The sequence below is a fragment of the Tenrec ecaudatus genome, chromosome 6 (genome assembly GCF_050624435.1).
Source record: "Tenrec ecaudatus isolate mTenEca1 chromosome 6, mTenEca1.hap1, whole genome shotgun sequence".
Lineage (NCBI taxonomy): Eukaryota > Metazoa > Chordata > Mammalia > Afrosoricida > Tenrecidae > Tenrec > Tenrec ecaudatus.
Genome location: NC_134535.1, coordinates 271417 through 292155, shown reverse-complemented (window position 1 = coordinate 292155; position 20739 = coordinate 271417). Strand labels below are relative to the sequence as shown.

General features: G+C 40.7%; 1 protein-coding gene across 1 annotated transcript; it reads right to left on the bottom strand.

The window, feature by feature from the left end:
* Positions 1-2045: 2045 nt before the first annotated feature.
* Positions 2046-19953, bottom strand: LOC142451749 (uncharacterized). Its single transcript, XM_075553417.1, has 5 exons — positions 19637-19953; positions 18824-19074; positions 7913-8036; positions 5761-5911; positions 2046-4141 (listed from the first exon to the last, which is right to left on the bottom strand). The coding sequence occupies exons 2-5, from the start codon at positions 18824-18826 to the stop codon at positions 2185-2187; spliced, it is 2235 nt and encodes a 744-aa protein (XP_075409532.1). The 5' UTR covers positions 18827-19074; positions 19637-19953; the 3' UTR covers positions 2046-2184.
* Positions 19954-20739: the final 786 nt, after the last annotated feature.

Sequence of the window (20739 nt, the reverse complement as noted above, 5' to 3'; positions counted from 1 at the left end):
ACCCTCTCTGCTATCACTTCTCTTAAATAATTTTTTTGTAATTCTGCTCTCTCAATGGGTTCAGCATTGATATGCTAATAAGAGACATTTGGAGCAAAAAAATAAACTATGTTTGGGCAAGAGACTCACTTGCAAAGAAGGGTACTGTTAATTGGTGACAGTATATTTAATGACCTATAGCATCCAGCAACAATGCCTTCTGTTAAGTGACTGGTGAAGGGAACTCATGGCAAAAACAAAAGAGCCTGGTTAACGTTTGGCTAAGTAGGTCAAAGGTCAGGCCAAGGAGGTCAAAGGGGCCAAGGATTACAGAAAAAAATCTTCCTATGAGCAAGACTGAAAAAAGACTGTTCTGATTAAAAAAACAAAAACCTGCATCCTTAGTGTTCCGGAACATGAATTGTAACCTATTGCTTCCTTAATAAACCTGTTTGTTTTTGTGTGTTTTCCTAAGAAACCTCTTAACTGTGAGTGTGGTGTGTTCTCTATTACCACTGCAACAAATTACTGAACTCAGCAGATATAGAATATGCCACCAAAAGGACATCTGGGGTCAGACATTGTAAAAAAAAATCTGAAGAGTGGATGGGTCTGATCTCTGCATCATAGAAATTAGGCTTGAGGGGGATCGGGGAGTGAGGGGGAAAAATGAGGAGCTGATACTAAGGGCTCAAGTAGAAAGCAAATGTTTTGAGAATGCTGAGGGCAACAAATTTACAAATGTGCTTGACACAATGGATGTATGGATGGATGGTTTACAAGCCCCCAATACAATGATTAAAAAAAAAAAGAAATTACGCTTGAGCTGTTGTTCATGAATTTTCTCACCCATGTGTAGAATTCTTAAGAAGCCCAAAACCTCCACCTCCACATATTTATACCCTGGGACACCTAAAAATAGTGACACCTGCAGTAATGGAGTAGTGATAAGCTTCAAAGATTGTGCCTTTTAACCTGTTAAGAGCCAGAACAGCATTTGAAATTGGTGTCGGGACCATGGAACACTGCTATCAAGAGACAGAACAGGTAACTTAATGCTGCAATGGGAAGGAAGAGCAAACTGGAAACCAAAATGTAAATCTTGGTGCAAGACATGTTCCCTTATACATGACTTTTCTGGTCATGGTCTTGTAACTCCAACAAACCGATTGGGTGAGACTATGGAAATAAAGTGCCATTGGCCTACCAAGTGGATTGGTCAGTTTTGCCACTCAACTAGGCTTTAAAAAAGCCAAACCCACAATTTTAAGTAGTGATGGACTATCAGTTCCAGAAAGAACCTGCAGCTGAGCACATCTGTTGGACCTGGGATTTCTATTATGAACCTTCTACATCCCAAAGACAGAGCAACCTATAACACAGGAAGCAACACGAGGTGACAGTTACACAAAACCAGTAAACAACAACAGGGACTTGGCCACCCACAGAACAAGAGATCTGAGCACCTTCATGCAATAAACGAGTGGAATGAGGCTCCTCTACCACTTAAGTCTTCTAAGAATTCCCAAAAACCTCAAAATGTTTCAATGTGCCTTATGCATATGATTTATTTGAAATGTGACTTCCCCTACATCCAGAAGTAGTAATTAGTGAAAATGTCCATATCTGTGAATGCTTACCATCTTGCAAAGTAGTGGGGAGAAAGCAAAACCTTTTCCTTAACACTTTATGTGGTTTTTATCACACATGTACTTTCAGTGTTTCAAAAAATCAAGGCTTTCCAACATTAGTACAAATGTACCTCTTTGAAGCCAGTGAATCTTTTAAAAGCTCAGGGAGAACTGAAGAGTTCTTCCCATTATTCACATATATAAGACCACTCTTCACTTGGATTTAACATGTTATCTAAGAGTCATGAGAAGAGCCATGAGAAAGGGATAGGCTTTCTCACATCATTACACTTATGTTTTTCTACAATATGTGCCTTGAAGGAGGAATGGCAAAGGCTTTTCCACATTTTTTTATATACAAAACCACTTTTTAGGGTGTTTTCTGGTGAGGGGGATAGTCTGATTAAATGTTTCCCCCCATTCCTTACGCTGAAAAGATTTTGCTCTACCATGTGCATCTTTTCTGAGATGTGGGGATGAACCAAAAGGTTCTATACATTCTTTATTCAAAAGACCTCTCTCCATTTTCCATTCTGAGTGTTTAGGGATAACTGAAGGCTTTCTCAATTTTCTATCACTTGTGAGAATTTTCTTTACTGTGTGTTCTTTTATGCTGAATAAGATTTGAAGACTGAATAAAGGTTTTCCCACATTCTTTACATACATAAGGCCTTTCTCCACTGTGACATCTTATATGTCTTCTTAGTGCTACAGAATGACTAAAGGCTTTGGCACATTCCTTACATTTATAAGGCTTCTCGCCACTGTGTGTTCTTTTATGTAAAGTGAGGCATGAGGACAGCCTAAAGGCTTTCCCACATTCATTACATATATAGGGTCTCTCTCCACTGTGGATTCTTAGATGTTTAGCTAGTTCTGAGCCTTGATAAAACATTTTCCCACATTCCTTACATTCAAAAGGTCTCTCTCCAGTATGAGTTCTTATATGTGCACGTAGTGTTGAAGGATGTCCAAAGGTTTTCCCACACTCCATACATTCATAAGGTCGTTCTCCACTGTGAGTTCTCATATGCCTAGTTAGATTAGAGCTCGAATAAAACGTTTTCCTACATACTTTACATTCAGGCCTCCTTTCGCTGTGAGTTTTTCTATGTCCTTTTAGTGTTGAGGGGTGCCTAAAGGCTTTTCCACATACTGTACATTCATAAGGCCTGTTTCCACTGTGAGTTTCTATATGTTTAGCTAGTTTTGAAGGATAGCTAAAGGCTTTCCCACATTCCTTGCACTCATAGGGCCTCTCTCCACTATGAGTTACCACATGTTTAGATAGTTTCGAAGGATAGCTAAAAGTTTTTCCACATTCCTTACATTTATAAGGTTTCTCTCCACTGTGTGTTCTTTTATGTTCAGCAAGGTGTGAGGACTGCCTGAAGGCTTTCCCACATTCTTCACACCCATAAGGTCTCTCTCCACTGTGAGTTCTTATATGTGTAGTTAGTTCTGAGCCCCGATAAAATGTTTTTCTACATTCTTCACATTTATAATGTCTCTCTCCGCTATGAGTTTTTACATGTGTACGTAGCGATGAGGAATGTCTAAAGGACTTCCCACACTCCATACATTCATACGGTTTCTCACCACTGTGAGTTCTTATATGTCCAATGAGATTTGAGCTTGAATAAAATGTTTTCCCACAATGCATACATACATAAGTCCTCTTTCTCTTGAAACTCCTTATATGTTTAACTTCTGTTACAGACTGCTGAAAGTCTTGCCAAAACCCCTTAAATTCATTACACTTCTCTCCATTGTGTATTCTATTATGCTCAGTAAGGTGTGAGGAGTACCTGAAGGTTTTCCCATACTCTGTACATACATAAGGTCTTACACCAATGTGAGTTTGTGTATATCTCGTGGGATTAGAACTCATACAAAATGCTTTTGTACATTCCTTATATTCATGCTTCTCTCTACTACGAGTTCCTAGATGTCTATTTGATAAGGAATTTCTAAAAACCTTGTCACATTCATAGGGTTTCTCTCTACTCTTAGTTCCTATATGTCTAGTTAGTACTGAGGGGCAAATAAATGCTTTCCCACATTCCTTACATTTATAGGACTTCTTTGTACACTGTTTTCTTTTAGAGTCAATGAGCTGTGAAGACCGAGGAAAGGCTTTTCCATGTTCTTCACATACATAAGGCCTATCCCCACCACTGTGAGTTCTTAGACATTCAGTGAGGGGTGAGGAACAACTACGATGTTTCTCACAGTACATACAGTTACACAGTCTCTCTCCAGTAAGTGATTCTGAATGAGACTTTAAACAACTGGGACTAATGCAGTTTTCTCCATATTCCTTACACAGGTATTGTTTATATCCAGCGAGAATTTTGACCTCATGATTAAGTTTATGATCACCACCCTCATGAAATTTAAAAGGATTTATACCAGGAGTTCCATTTAGACTAGTAACATTTGCAATCCAGGAGGAATATTTTTCACATTGGCCATCTTTATAGTTTACTTCATCTTCTTTACTTGCACAGAGGTTCTCTACTGTGTATTTTCTGCAGAAAAGAAACGGTTTGTTAGAATGACATGTTTTTTACCATCTCAGGAAAACACCCTAAACACTGAATATGCATTTTCTGCCGTATATTGTTTCATGTTGTAATGGTTCCATAATCTCTCAAATATAAGTAGCATATTGTCAGTTTTCTCAAAACAAAAGGGGGCTTTCTGATAACATGTAAAAGTAAACTTTCTCCTGCAAACAGTTTTGCCTTGATGAATGTTATTGAAATTTTTGCCTTGTTTAATCATTGCTGCTGTTTTAAACATTGTTCAGTTACTTCAGTTTTTAACTTGTGAACAACCATGTATTTTAGTCTAAAAAGCTTTCATATACATGTTTATTTCCCTTTTCTGAATAGAACTTTAAAATCTATAACACTGTCTAGATTAATGAATTAGAATTATTAGAATTACCAAATGTCTCATGGAGATTAAATTACTTTTCAACCAGTTGATAATACTGCCACTAAAGTGGAACAGGGATCTATGTAAACTTTAGAACTACAAATGGATTTTGAGCTTACCCTTTACCCTAAGCCCCAATCAAATAACAATTAGTTCTTATAATGTAACCCTGCTCAAAACTTATCCTCATGGTGTGATCACTGAAAATATGTGTTGTAGCAGAGTGTTGAAGAAATCAAGATGGAACTAAGCTATCCAAGAATAGTGTCAGGTATTAAAGGATTGTTTTAAAACAAGCATCCAACTAAGTAAGGTGTCTGCTAAGTCCACATGGAAGGTGCACACCAGTCCACGTGACCCAAAGATTGTAAGTACTTATAAAATCCAAGATCTGAGGAAGAACTTGGAATAGAGCTTAAAATTCTGAGGACCTGGTTTGAGGAAGGCTATAACTAACGATGAAAGCTCAAAATTCACTTGCAGGATCCCCATGTGGACTAAGGATCCATTCAACTCCTTTGGACCATTGACGAGAGATGTAAATAGTCTTGCCCTCAGAGTGCACTGTAAAGTGGATTACTGGAGATATAGCTAGGTTACAATTTAATGTTTGCATTCCCTTTCAACCTGATTTAAATTTGTCCTAGTTTCTATTATTTTCTACTTTCTCTTGGATTAAAGGTTTTTCTGGTTTGTTGTCATTGTTCGGGTTTTTGTGTTGTTTTCTTTATATGAAATGCAAGATAGGTAAAAGGCATAGAGAGTAACCATATTAATAAGTTCTTTGTGGTTATAGCAGCGGTGGTTGAGGAACAATAGGATGCTAATAATGAGTACAAGAATGAAGAAATGAAAAACAAGAAAGAAAAAAAGTTCTAAAATTTATAGCAGTGATGACTGTAGAATATTTTAATATCTTTAAACCAATGACTTGTTTGATACATGAATTATGTGCTAATAAAGCTGTTAAAAGATTCCTGTAATTAATGTAAAAAATTAAAAAGGCAAAATGCCAAGAGGTCAAGAGTAGGGAATTAAACTGACTGAAATACTCAATATCTGATTTTTATTTTCAAAATTTTGTGCTACGAAAATTGGCTGACTGCAAACACTTAGGCTAGTTTTATGTACACACACTCACCCACAAATATCAGGACACATTTGAGAGGTTTTCTGAAGGCACTGTTTAATGTTTTAGGATTGATACCTCAAAGGCCTTTCCTTGTGGTTGTGGTGATGTTCACTGCCATGGAATTCATAGATTTCTCTTAACATAAACAACCAGCAGTCATTCTCCATGAATCGCATCATTTTATGTTCAATGAACCTTTTTTGTCCATTATTATCCTGTCGAGAAACTGACCCAATAATTTGAAGTGGAGTTTCAAAATATGTAAGAAAACAGAAAGGAAATTTGATGAGAAACAAGGGACAAGGCACCTATGAAAAAAGAAACACTGAGGCAATTTGGCTATTCTAGATTGTTGGTAAAGGCCAAAGGGTAAGAAATTTACTGAGAAAGTTCATATTCACTAGGAGTGAAGGTGATCAAACAAGGGTATAACTGGGAGTGCAACACTGAACAATACTGTAGACAGGCATGTAAAGGTAAAACTAAAAGAGACTAGGGGAAGGCCTTTTCCATTAGACAGAAGGCAAGAGATAATTGATAAAGTCAGCTCATGTATTGGGGAAGTCCAGCTCATCAAAGTATTAGAGATTTTTGGAATTGATTTCTTCTAATATAATTCCATTGAAGCAAAGTAATCTCCTTGGATATTTCCCTTGCTCAAATTGGGGAAATTGATGTGGCTGTTATAGTGTGGCTTATCAGGAAAGGCATATCATGAGCACTGAGAAAGGTGCTGCTTTCCTTGACATTTCCAATACTTTGTTCTCCAGTGTGGTAGTTGCATAATTTCTTGTCGACTTCATAAAGGGGGGGAGTCTAGCCTGTCAATCAGGTCACAGCCTGATGGTGCCTCCTTACAGGTGTGACCTCCTCATAAAGAGGGCCCTAGGAACAACCCCATCTTCACCTTCCTGCTATCGTGAAACTTGGAGAGCTGACAGAGACACCTGTCCTAGGATTCACAGGACTTTGCACCCACTGGTTGGTGATGTTCCTGCATTCTACATGATTGCAAGTGGCTTCACAAGTCTGAAAAGGCACGTATGGACTAGTATGGGATATATGTGGACTTGAGTTGGACTGTTTTCTTGATAATGACCTCTTGATAAAAAGCTTTCTTACACATATGCATGTCTCTGGATTTGTTTCTCTAGTCAACCCGGCCTAACACATCCAGGGTCTCTTGAGTTGATGTGGTAAGATGATTTACTTAATATGACCTTTCTAGCCATTGTCCTTCATATTGTGATGTACTGTGACTCTTAGGTTCTATGGTATTATGGTCTCACTTTGGAGTGATTTGTCTGTTATGTTAGTGAGACAGGACTAAGGTGAGAGCTATCTTGAGTGGACACCTTACTAGAGTGTGTGACTCAATGGACTATCCATAGCTTCCATGGAGCTATAGTTTGCATCCAGTATGTAGGAATGCTCTGGGCAAGATTCACTTTCTTTCTCTGGATTCTGCATCTGGCTTATCTTCATTTGGCCTCCAGTTTGGGGGACTTAACAAAGCACACTATCATCTGACTTGATTCAATAGGTTCTACAGCCTTGTGAGTCAACAGCCTAGCATCTGATCTGTCAGTTTGAGTTCATCAGACCCTACAGCTACATGAGTGATGAGAATCTTCCAAACTCATGTCTAATACAAAGACTGGGATTTGCCTGCCTCCCACACTGTAGAACCAGTTCCTTGTTGAGTTCTGCAAGAAGTTCCACCAAATTATCAAATCAAAGGCTGTGAGGCAGAATATTGGGAAGAAAGTTGGTATCTGAAATGTTAGGAGGGTACAGCAAATGGAATAGGTAGACATTTGGGATATCTTTAACACCCACCTCATAAGGACCAACCATGTGCTGACTCTTATAAATACTTGCAGATGGAGAGCTGTGTACATAGACTTGATAATATGTACACTAAAAGTCTAATGAGGTCCTAAACCACACATCTTCCTTTGCCCTAAACCTGATGCCTGACCCCAATTCTCTTATGTAAAATACTTAAAGAGCCTCAATGCTTTAAGTACAAGATAAATAGAGCTTTACAGTTAAGATGTTTATTTTCATGAGGAAGCCATTAAAATTTAAGTTTCAAGAGGTCATGTAAAATGTGTGCCATGTTTGCCACTGTCTTCACATTCCTCAGCCCAAATTCTGGAAGAGGTCAGAGAACAACATATTTTCTTTTTAAAGAAATAAAACAGGAAAACGAAGCCATCCCTACCTGAGTCGAGGTTCCTGATGGTTTCTACCATCACATCTCTGTAAAGTTCCCTCTGAGCAAAATTCAGCGAAGCCCACTCTTCCTGGGTAAAGTCTATGGCCACATCCTCAAATACCACTGAATCCTAAAACATCACACATATTCTGGGTAAGATGCCATATTCCCCGACGAGTGCAAATGGATGGGTGGACTTGATAGTCCAGGGAAGGAAAATTTACAGGGAGAGCACATAAAGTTCAGTGCTCTTCCCATAGTTTAGATTTCAAACTTGGCCTTTGCTGCTTACACTTTACCTCCGGACTAGTTTTATCTTCCTGAATAGCTTTAACAATATTTCAAACACACTAAGCTTATCTTTCCAGTTTAACTTTGACCAATTCCAGTGTTACTTCTATCGACGAAACACAAACTCATAGCCATTGAGTCTCTTCCGACTCACAGCAATACTACAGGGCAGAGTAGAACTTCCCCATTGTACTTCCAAGATTGCAAGTCTTTACAGACAAGAAAAGCCTCATCTTTCTCCTGCAGTACGGCTGGTGGTTTAGAAGTGCTGACCTTGAGGTTAGCAACCCAATGCACAACTCAAGATACCACTAGGGTTGCTGATCTCTATAAGAATTAAGTAAAAAGTATAGGTGCTAGGGTTCTAGTTCATACATTGATGGCATGTCAAACAAAGTTAGACATGTAATAGAGTAAAATTCCTTAAAATGGCTTTTATCCATGTTTCTAATGACCACCAAATGACTGGATATGGGCTATGCAAACACCAATAGAAGAGACTCGTCAGTTTTAGTTATAAGAATGAGCCATCTTGAGATTGTATTTTATTCAAAAGGTGATGACATTTCAGATTTGAAAGAGTTATGATTATGGCCTCCACTGGGATCTGTATCTAATAAAACCACCATGTTAAACTGAGAAAAAGAAAAGAAAAAAGAATGAGCCATCTCTGAAGCAGGAGGAGAAGAATCCCAGGAACATCAAAGAAGGGTGGGTTGCCAGTGAAGTGCAGTGCATTCAAGATCCCTATATAAAGTATCAGAGGCACCAACCAGAGCAGCGGAATCACATCAAGGCTATGAGATTGTTGTCAGAGCAGAACCGAAGGACCACATGGCTGAAAGGCTAGGAACTTGAGAGAGACTTGACTGTTGGCTGAGGAGAAGACCCCAACCACCCTACAACCTGGTTTTGCCCACTCGAAATTCCTTTGTTCCTAAACTCAAGAGAACATGGACATGTTACAACGGTAGCAGACTGCATGGACCATACTGAGAAGAATGAGGACTCCAGAACACTTCACTGTGCTCATACACAGGCTGTCCACCTGGTCTGCACATAAGAGACAGTTGTTCAAGCAGAACAAATGGACACTGCATGATTTACAATCGGGAAGGTAGAGTAGAATACATCTACTTGGTAAAGTAGAACACATCAGGGTTTGTTTTCTTTCACCATACTAATTCAATGTGCAGCCTGAGCAAATAATCGGAGAAGCTGGACTATATGAAGGAAATTGTGGCATCAGGATTGGAGGAGGCGTATTAACAACCTGTGATCTGACACAAACTTCAAACCGAGGATGATGTGAAACCCTTGCTGATTAAAAGCAAAGACTGTGGCCTTTAGTAGATTACTATCAGTGTAAAGAAAATAAAATTCCTCACAAACAAATCAATAAAGAATATTGTGATGAATGGAGAAAAGATTGGAGTAGCCAAGGATTCCCTTATATTTGGATTCACAATCGATGTTCATGGAAGCAGCAAACAAAAAATCAAAGGAGAAATTGCACTGGGCAAATCTGCTACAAAAAAAAACTATTTAAAATGTCAAAGAGCAAAGATGTCACTTCCAAGATTTCCGTGAGTGCGACCCAAGCCCTCTTTTCAATTGCCTCATATGCATGTGACAGGTGGACAGTGAAGAAAGTTGGGAGAGCGATGCATTTGAATGTTGGTGTCGGTGCAGAATACAGAAAGTACCACAGAGTTCCAGAAGAGCAAACATTTGGAAGAAGTAGTCAGAATGCTCCTTAGAAGCAAGGATGGTAAGACTTTGCCTTACATACATATTATCAGAAGAGGTTAGTGCCTGGGAAGTGACATCATGCTTGGTAAAGGAGAATACAGGAAAAAAGAGGAAAAAGCCTGGATAATATGGAATGACACATTGCTTGCAACAATGGGCTCAAGAAAAACAACTGTTAGTATGGCGCATGGCCAGGCAATGTTTCATTCTGCTGTACCAAACCACCTTTTATTTTGTGATCTGATTAGAGCAAGCAATTAGCAATTGCTTTTAAGGTTGCAAAATCATGTTGTAATCACTCATATGATTTTCAGGTTACAAAATATTAAAGGGAGGTTTACTTGATGTACTTACACATACTAGTACTAAATAATTTTAAATGAATTGGAGGAAGGGGGAAACCAAAGATAAAGATATTAAGTGTAATTAAATAAGGGATCATAATAAAAATGATGAAATATTAAAATTCAAAAGTTTTAATGGAAGTACAATTTCCAGAAACAGCAAAGATGTCCTAAGAAATACTAAATGGGGACTTTTCCAAGTATATGGTATGTTCATATGTTTCTGTGTGCGCATGCATGTGTGGAAATGCCTTCAATGAGGTTTTACACAATTGCCGCATCAGTCGGTTCAAACATGGTAACTGAGATGCCACAGGATGGAAATGTTCTTCTCTGCTGCACAGAAGTTCGCTGTAACTATTGATTCCATGGCAACTAACAGCTCATTTATTGAAAATTATTTGATAATTTGCATTTTAAGAAATAGTAAAAAACCTACTATATATTTTGTGCATAAAAGGCCCACATAAATTTGACTTCTCAGATTTAGGTGGGAACATCTAGGTGAGCAGCCAAGCACTTTAACCACAGCCCCCACTAGTACTCCTTCATATATGTGTGTAAAGTGTCTGTATTGGACAGGGTTCTCTAGAGAGACAAACCAGATTGCTAGTAATTATATATAAATATATTTATAAAGATAAATATATAATTCAAGAAATAAACCGTTAAATAATATACAGATAGATAATACAAGAAATTAACAGTTAAATTATAAAGCAGTGAGACACAAGCAGTCCTACAAGTTTTGAGAGCTGCCAGGTAGGTGCCAGTCCCCTTCTGTAGAGAGAGCTGGGCTATATATACCCAGGCAGCAAACAGCAAGGCAGTTCCCCAACTGTCATCAACTGTCAGTCCCCAGCTCCAGAGATGAACATTCCAATCGTATGGGCTTCAAGGGACCTCAACTTACAGCGACACAGTCCACAGGCTAGGCATCCCACAGGTAGTGTACCCCTTTAAACTGAGGCACAGAACAACCAAGGTGAGGCTCACCGAGCCATTTATCCCTCTGCCCTTCAGTTAATCCTACTTGTGTTTATCGGCCAGGCTGGCACAATAAACTATAGCAGTGTCCATACTAAATTTGACAGTATAGTAACAGTATACAAATAGATCACTGGAAAGAAACAATGAAAAAAGCAGCGTGGGAGCTGGCCCCCCCTCGATACTGCAAATTGACCTGTGAGAAAGAAGCAACTCACTGCCATGGAGTTAATGCCAATTGAGATAGTTAACGTTTATTGTGCCAACCTGGCCAATGAACACATGTGGGATTAATTGAAGGGCAGAGAGAGAAATGGCTCCGCAAGTGTCTCCTTTCTTGTCTTTTGCTCTTTGATCATCGGACCAGTGTGGGACTGCCTTTCTTGTTCTGTGCCTCAATTTGCAAGCTACACTACCTGTGGGACACCTAACCTGTGGACTGTGTTGCTGTAATTTGAGGTTACTTCAAGACCTGTTTTGCCACACTATTTGAATATACATCCCTTGAGCTGGGGACTGTCGGACCCTGTCATCTGGCTTACTGTTGGTGACCTACCTGCCTTGCTAATTGCTGCCTGTGGCTGGATAGCCTGAATTGCTCTACAGAGGACTACCGGCAGCCCTCAAGACTTGAAGGACTGCCAATGTCTCACAGCTGTCTCACAGAGTGAGTTGCACTGAGCCATTTGTATTGCTTTATAGATTAATTAATGTTTATTTCTTATGATATGTATATTATTATATATATAAATAAAATTATTAGCATTCTTGTTTTGTTTCTCTAGAGAACCCTGTCTAACATACCGACTTACAGCACCCCACATAGCTGTAGAGGAGCACAACACCTCACTTCTCATCTGTAGAGAAGACAGTGGCCTGGAACCATTAACCTTATGGTTCACAGCCCAACTGGGAACCCACTATGCTACCAGGGCTCCTTGTGAGAGAGAAAACACTGCCAAAAACTAAGGTTGGTGGGGGGCATATGAACAAATTCATCAGAACATAGAAATATTATTTTAAAAGCAGAGCAAGACATAAGACACTGACAAATTCAATTATGAAGGTATGTAAGTATTGCTGCTGTGTCTAATGCATACCTATTTCAGTTTATCAGACAGAAAATGTGTTTAAACATGTCTCTGTAATCCGTAGATAATTGTAGACAAGTTCTCTCAGTAATCTACATGTCTCAGTCTTGATAGGGTCACTTGGGGGTTAAAAAAGGACACTTTTAGTGCCGCTGGGGAAAAATGATACTGAAGCCAATGTTTTTTACAGAACTAAAGTGGCTCTTTCTAAATCACTAAAGTTTTGCATTAAATTTACAGGGATTCTGCCATACATAAAACAATCATTTTTAGATAAATCATTTGTCTTAAGAAAAGTCAAGATTTCAAAGATGAATCAAGATCATTCATCTAAAGAAATGAGGAAACGGTGGCTTCTATGATTTTGTAGTGATATATCTTGACTTACACTCCCACATTAAAATCCAGAAACATTTATCAAAGGGCAGCAAAATGTCAGTATCAAAGCTACATGCGAGCAAGAACATCTCAATACAAGTGCTCATTGTTAGGTGCCATCAAGTAGGTTCAGACCCATAGCAGCCGTACGCACAGCAAGGTGAGACACTGTCCTGCACCAGCCTCCTCACTGGCCCTACGGTGGAGCCCATTGCTGCACTACTGTGTCCATTCCTCTTGTTGAGGGCCTTCCTCTTTCTCGCTGCCCCTCTACTTTACCAAGCATGCTGTGCTTCTAAAAGGACTGCTCTCTCCTGACAATATGCCCACTGCCTCTCAGAAGCACTGTGGCCATACTTCTCCCAAGGTACATCAGTTTGTCCTTCAGCAGTCCAAGGTACTTGAATTTTCTTCTCCAGCACCACAATTCAAATGCATCAATTCTTTTGCAGTCTACTTTATTCAATGTCTAAATTTTATATGCATAGGAGGCAATGCATATTATTGAAAAATGTATTATCAAACAATATAAAGAAACCATAGTAAGTCACAGAAAAAATAGATCCTGTGAGTATTCAAGCAGGTTCAAGTTACTGCAGGATAATTAAAAAAAATTTAAACAACTCAATAATCTATATGTTGCCAAGAAAACATATTATACACACACGCACACACACAAACCTTGGTGGCGCTGTTGGGTAAGCCCTGAACTACTTACTGAAAGGTTGGAGGCGTAAACAAACCAAGCGATCTGTGGAAGAAAGATAAAACTGCCTGCTCCCCAAAGACTTACAGAGCCTCAGAAACCCTATGAGGGCTGTGCCTCCGAATGGACTCAGCGGCACTGGGGACTCGAATGAGAGACAGACAGCTATAGAGAGGCTTATTAAGGAACTTCATAAGGAACACGCCATGTTTTAGTAAATTTAAGTCTGGCTCACTACAGTTATTGTCCAATAATGTTTAAGGCTGGGAAATAGAATAAGCCTAGCAAAATATTCACAAGTACATAATGTAAATTTGAATCATCTTAAATTCTATAGACTATACAATGAACAAGCAAGTTGTGGCTCATTCATAATACAGAACACATACACCCATGGGAACATGAGCAGACTAGTACAAACATTGAAATGAACAAAATGTATTTACAGATTGTGCAAATGAGGCAGAACACATACTTTACAAAGTATGGCTTGGGTAGTAAAGCTGTAATTATAGCCATAATGGATCAACAAAAACAATATATTTCCAATCCTTAGATAGCCTTTCCTTTCGTTGATGAGCTCAGAGCAGGACACATTAGAAGGTTATGAGAACTCCTCTGGTACTACTTCCAATCATTGACGTAAGTTTTACATCGGACGCTGGTGTACAAATATCAGTAAAGGGCTGTTAAAAAGTAAAAAATATAAGATTTAATTTACAATGTGTATTTCTGCCAATTTTTGTCAATACACAAAAGTAGTCGGTGGTTATCTCTATCATCAGGGTATGGTATGTGTCAAGTTAATTTTTTCCCCATTTTTGCCTGTTTTCTAATTTTTTGTCCAACAAGCATGTATTACTTCTATTAAGAAAGTAATACGAGGAGAACCTAGAAACAGCAGTGATTTTGAAGGTGGGCAAGTCACAACTGCTTTCTTCTCTGTCAGACTGCAGTGCATTTAGGTTACTATTGGATGTTTGCTAAAGACAGTAACATGGCTAGATATGGCAGTTGAGACCACTGACACGAAGAAGCAGCCAGAGCGGGGCATCCAGGTCACTGCAAACAAGACCCAAGCAAAGGTAACAAAGACACAGCCGTGCAAAGGAAAAGGCACCGGAGGTGGTGCCCACAAAGATGGAAAGGACAGCAGAGGCCAAACCTCACCCCCTGATGGATACTGACCCAGAGTAGGTCTGCTTCTAAGTGCCTGCACCAATGTGGAGGCCAAGGCTGAGACCACAGCACCCACTAAAGCATATACCAAGGATAAGGGTGCAGGGAAACCCCAAAAGACCCAGGTTCCCACAATTCCTGCTGCCCAGGCAACAAAAATCAAGGGGTCCCAAACCTTAGACTCAAACCTAAGTACTGAGGCTGCCCCATCTTTCAAGGGGAGCCCCGTGCAGCCCAGAAGCAGCCAAACCTGGTGCAACACAGCAGCTAACTCAGAATAACCTTACAATGAGAGGAACAAGAACAGCCTAGGGTGGGAAACACTATCACTTCCCAAAGCAACCTCTCTCTCTGTGTATCTCCATTCTACCAACTTGTTTCAATGGAAGAAGAGGGAAAATTGTGTTCCATCAAGGGAAAGAGGGGATAGAGAACCCAAATGTTCTTTTTGTGGGGACATACCTAATGCACCATCAGTCAGCTTTACCAATCATCCTGGATTTTAAAGATAAATGCCTGATAGTGTTGTACATCTTTTGTCCCTGAACTGCTGTCCTATGCCCCCACCCACTAAGATCTGAGCAGCTTTATTTTCTACAGTGAGTATTTGGGGACACATATTTGATTCTGTCCACAGGGACTACGCCAAGGAACTCAGAGCTGTAAGAAAGCAGGATTTTGTGTTTTATTTTTAATTTACAGACTTTCTTCTTTTGATATATAGATTATTAATTGGGAGTTAATACATAGATCATATCATTCCATAGTTCAATCACATCAAGCAGAATTGTACACTTACTAAAATAATCAGTTTCCAAGCAATCTTTTCTTCCTCTATTCCTAGCACTGTCTCCCAATTACACCGCACCACACCGCTTTACCCCTGGAAAGCCTTATTCTACTCGCTGTCCCTGGAGGTTCATCAGCCTTGCATTTCATATATTAGAAAACAGAAAAACATGTAACATAAATTCAAGAAGAGCTCTCAACACAGGGAATTCAGGAATGATAAACCCCTCAGGAACAGCAATGGGAGTAGCAACATCATGAGGGTAGGGGGAGGGTCAGGGAGGGGGAAGAGTGATAAAAGGGGTAACACACACAAAAAATATGTGTGTATATATATATATATCTCCACCACTAAAGGGGACAAATAACAGAAATGGGGGTGAAGGGAGACAAAGAAAAGTATAAGGTATGAAATAACAATAACAATATATGATTGATCAAGGATATAGGAAGGTAGAGGAAAAGAGGAGCTTATATCAAGGGCTCAAGCAGGAAATGTCTTGGAAATTAAGATGTCAACATGTGTACAAATATGCTTGATACTATCCATGTATGAAATGTTATTAAAACTGTAAGAGCCACATAAAATGATGGAAAAAAAGACAAACTTCAATAGGGTGACTTCTGATGACATAACACTTCTGAGAGACACCCTGATATGAACAAACAGAAATACTGAAAATATTGGAAACCTTATCAGGTCCAGCATGCATCAGAGGGCATTTTTTCAAAGGTCACGGATGAACGCCAACTTTCAGATGAAGGTCCTTGGCTTATCCACAAGCATCTCCACGCCTACAGCCTGCTCTTTCTCTCAGGCTATTTCTGAAATGACCAACGTTCTATCATCCTAGCTAACCAACCTAGCCTTCTCATGATGAGTTAATGGATGTTTTTGACGGGAAGCACTTATAGTTCTATTTATTGGGCAGCACACATGTGGAAAACACCAACAACTGTGACTGCACTCATTGCTCTTCCAGGTGTCTTCCACCTTGTGTCACTAACACCAACACTCACCTCACTGAAAAACAGAAAGGGACATCAAAGAATGAAAAATCATATCAGTGGGTGCCCACCTTCCTGTTATGATCACTGAAGACTATGTGTGCTTAAGAAAATGTAGTGAAGAAAGCTGATGGTGCCCAGCTATCAAAAGATATAGTGTCTGGGGTCTTAAAGGCTTGAAGATAAACAAGCGGCCATCTAGCTCAGAAGCAACAAAGCCCACATGGAAGAAGCACACCAGCCTGTGCGATCACGAGGTGTCAAATGGATCCAGTATCAGGCATCAAAGAACAAAAAAATCCTATCATTGTAAATGAGGGTTAGAGCAGAGCGGAGACTCAAAGTCCATGTGTCGGCAACTGTACAACCCCTTACAGAGGGTCGTGGGGAGAAGACGAGTCAGTCAGGGTGCAGGGTAGCAACCATGAAACATACAACTTTCCTCTATTTCTTAAATGCTTCCTCCCCCTACTATCATGATCCCAATTCTACCTTACAAATCTGGCTAGGCCAGAGTATGTACAATGGTACAGATAGGAACTGGAAACACAGGGAATCCAGAACAGATGATCCCTCCAGGACCATTGGTGAGAGTGGTGATACTTGGAGGGTAGGATCCACATATAACCTCCTCCCTGGGGGATGGATAACAGAAAAGTGGGTGAAGGGAGACGTCGGACAGTGTAAGATATAACAAAAAAATAATAATTTATAAATTATCAAGGGTTCATGAAGAAGGGGGAAACATGGAGGGGAAAAATGAGGACCTGATACCAAGGGCTCAATCAGGAAGCAAAATGATTTGAGAATCATGATGGCAACAAATGTACAAATGTGCTTTACACAATTGATGTGTATATGGATTGTGTTAAGAGTTGTATGAGCCCCTAATAAAATGATTTTTTAAAAAAGAGAAACAGAAAGGGGAAAAATATGTATCTATATACATATATACAAAGTACAATTAGTGCACTGAAATTATATGTAATTGTAAAAACGTGCACTAGTAATAAAGTTAAACAATCAAAGCCAACATAGCAATAAGACAATTGTGCAAAGAGATAAAAATTCTAGCAAGATGCTCAGAAAAGTTTACAATGAAGTTGGCAGTAATCTATAGGTGACCAGCAGAGAAAAGTGTGGATGACAACGATAGTGGGAAAGAGTTTCCAGTAAAGAACCCTTTTTAATTTCTTAATGACATTTGAACTTTGAAGGGAACGGCTATTGCAAAAATATAGTAAATACACTTTTAAATATCATAAAAGTGAATTGTGAAATTTAATATGCTCTCCAGGAGTGCTCAGGAAAAGTTAAAACCACTTGAAATGTGATCACTTAAGACCTAATTATTAGAAAATAGTCTAAAAAATTTGTTCATATAAAAACCTAACTCAGCTCTATCTTTTTAGAGAAGTCAAGGGCATTAGTCACTTTGTCAATTTCATCCCTATCAGGAGGATGTTCCCCAAATGGCTAGAAGTTTATCACAGTAGTTGCTCTGGCACCAGGTGTTAACTACAGTCAGTCTTTCAAGATCCTTCTCAATCTTTAAATAAGCGTCAGTCACATTTATATGTAGAAATGACATTCCTCTGTGCTTGAGTCTTATATGCACTAAAAGAGAAACCTAATTTGATCCCAAAATTTGCTTGCTGTGGAAACTGAGACCCTGAGAACATAAATAAACCCACTTTGTATAGTTAGCTTTGTTCCCCCACCCCCAAAAAAACCAACTTTAATTTTATATTCTAATCTAAAACTGTGGGGAAACATTAACAGCAGTTCTAGTCACAGAGAAGCTCCGAGGAAAGCGACTTGGAATAGGTTCGTCTGCTTTTTATGAACTGTACAGTCTCAAGCAATACTATCCTCCACTGTAAAAAAAAAAATGGTTTGGGAGCACTCACACATGACCGGGCTGGACTCATTGTTCCACACCATGCCTTCAATGAGGTCATGACACTGCCCAGCCCCACACAGGACCAAACACACAGCCAAGCTTCTTCCCTTAACAATGCGCCCTCCCTTGCCAGTGTCTAAGGGAACCCAAGAACATCTGTCCACAGGCTCTGGAGAGGGGTTCTGTTATCCAACCCAGAGCATGAGCACTCAGGGTGGGGGTGCGAAGCCCTCAGGGGACCAGCTCTGAGAGTCCAATGAGGAGGTGACTCCAGGCAGGGAAGGCTTGAACACCTACATCCACAGGGTGGAAGGTCCCATTGAGAGTGCAGCAGGGTCTTGGGGTTCATCTTTGAAACTAAGTTCCTTGGCCTGTTGGTCACCTTTTCCCTCAGAAGAGAAAAAATAGTACGGAGGTGGCCTCCACCAAATCACATATTAGACCTCATCTGCTTTAACTAAGAATTACCCAGTTCTTTTGGACACTCACCATTTCTTGGCCGTTTTTTTTTTTTATGATAAATTGAATGGCCTCTCTAACGCCCAGAAGTCACTTAAGTAGGAGGGACGGTAGTGGAAGTAAGGCCACCAGTCTGTCTGAAGGCAGGTGAATGTTTAGTGCACTCGACCAGTTGGAACTGTTGAAATCTGTACGTCCGACTGCATGGATGTGCAAGACGACGGCCCTTGGTGCACAGCTGTGGAGACTGGTTTCAGTTCTCTGTGTGGCATGGCTGGGACCTGAAATGGGAGAGACAGGGAGAAGATGGTGTTGAGAAAAGAGAGACTAACTGGTTCCTGGCCTTCAGCGCCCACCCTGGGCTGACTTCCTATTAAGTAGTGTGGCATCAGCCACCCCTTCAGATCTTGGAGAAATGCCGGGGTGTGGCTGCTCATACTCGCCCAAGCCATAACACATTGCACACCAGATGAGCCAGGTGGTCACGTTCTTCCTGACACACCGATGTTGAAAACACTACCTTTAAAGACATTCTTTGATGTGTCTCCTATTAAATAAATACCTTCTGAAATTGGGAAATTCAGTTATGAACTCACACAACTACATCTAACCTAGGTTCTTACTTCTTCATGTATGTCTTAAAGACCAGGATCGCAGAATCTCGTCACCCAGCAATACTCCATAAAATAACTGCCTTGATGGAGACCAAACCAGGAGGGGAATCCTGCGCGCGGGGCTGGGGGTGTGATGGGGCCCCGGCTCTGCATTTCTCCCAAACCTCCAGGGAATGCTGAGCGTCAGCAAAGCACTCTGCAGCGGCGGGTCTCCTGCGAGCGTGCTCACCTGTGCGCGCACCCAGACGCGCGGCAGCCTCCTCCGCGCCGGGGTCGGACAGCGGGGCGCGGGGCGCGGGGCGCGGGGCGCGGGACTCGGCTGGCCTGAGAGAGCCGGCGATGAGGGCCCGGCCACAGCGCCCACAGGAAGCCCCGCGGCTCGGGAGCAGCCCCGGAGGCCACAGAGGCCGCGGCGGCGCCCCGTAGCAGCACCCTTACGCTCCCCGCCCCCGTGCCACGGCTCGTCGGGCTGTGAACCAGGACGGACATCGAGGAAACGGATGCCTTTTGTGGCCGGAGCGCTAAAGCAATTGCGCCCGCCGAGCAAGCGAACTTCCGCTTCCGGGAAAGCGCAGCGTGGAGGGGAGGGGATTTGTGGCTGGCCGGAAGGGGAAGGGAAGGGACAAAACAGAATGCTCAAATTATAGAAAAATATCATTGTTATCACATGCAGGAAAATTTTTGCTGAAGATGATCCAACAAGTTTAGTAGCTATACATTGACAGGTAGCTGCTAGAGCTAGAGATTCAGGCTGTATTCCGAAGAAGTCATGGAACCAGAGATACCACTGCTGATATCAAGTGGATCTTGGCTAAAGACAGAATACCCACCACCAAAGACATATGACTGTGTGAATCACAAACTGGATAGCTTTGAGAAGAATGGGAATTCAAGAATGCTTCATTGTGCTCATGTGGCACTGTTAGATCTCTCTGGAGACAGAGTTGTACCTCGGTCCTTGGCTCCCCACGAGAAAGAATTCTCGCTGAAGCTTGGTTCGTGATCCAAGTGAGTTTTATGAGAGTTAGAAGAAGTTTCAGGTTTATGTAGCACCTATAGGACTTTTCCCAACCATGCAGCCACGTAGACCAAGTTCTCCTTCACTGCGACTATGTTAGATCTCCCTCTCTCTACTCTAGGCTCCTGCCTTTTCAAGGATTCCATGGGGAGGTGTGGTGGACAATCCCTGATCAACCCCATTGGCTGAATTGCAGACAAGGCATCTAAACCAGAGGTCATTTTTTCAGGCTGAGAGTGCAGTTAAATCCATGGTGCTAGGTTTTGGAAGGATTTTTGCTAGGCCCATAAAGAAGTTGAGGATCGAATGGATAG

Bases quoted from the DNA above. Each gene is read 5' to 3' on its own strand.
- LOC142451749 (XM_075553417.1), bottom strand. The intron at 5,912-7,912 runs GTAGGGATGGCT...TTATTGGGTCAG, and splicing joins CATCAGGAACCTCGACTCAG to TTTCTCGACAGGATAATAAT. The intron at 4,142-5,760 runs GTATCAATCCTA...TCTTTTCTGCAG, and splicing joins CACAAGGAAAGGCCTTTGAG to AAAATACACAGTAGAGAACC.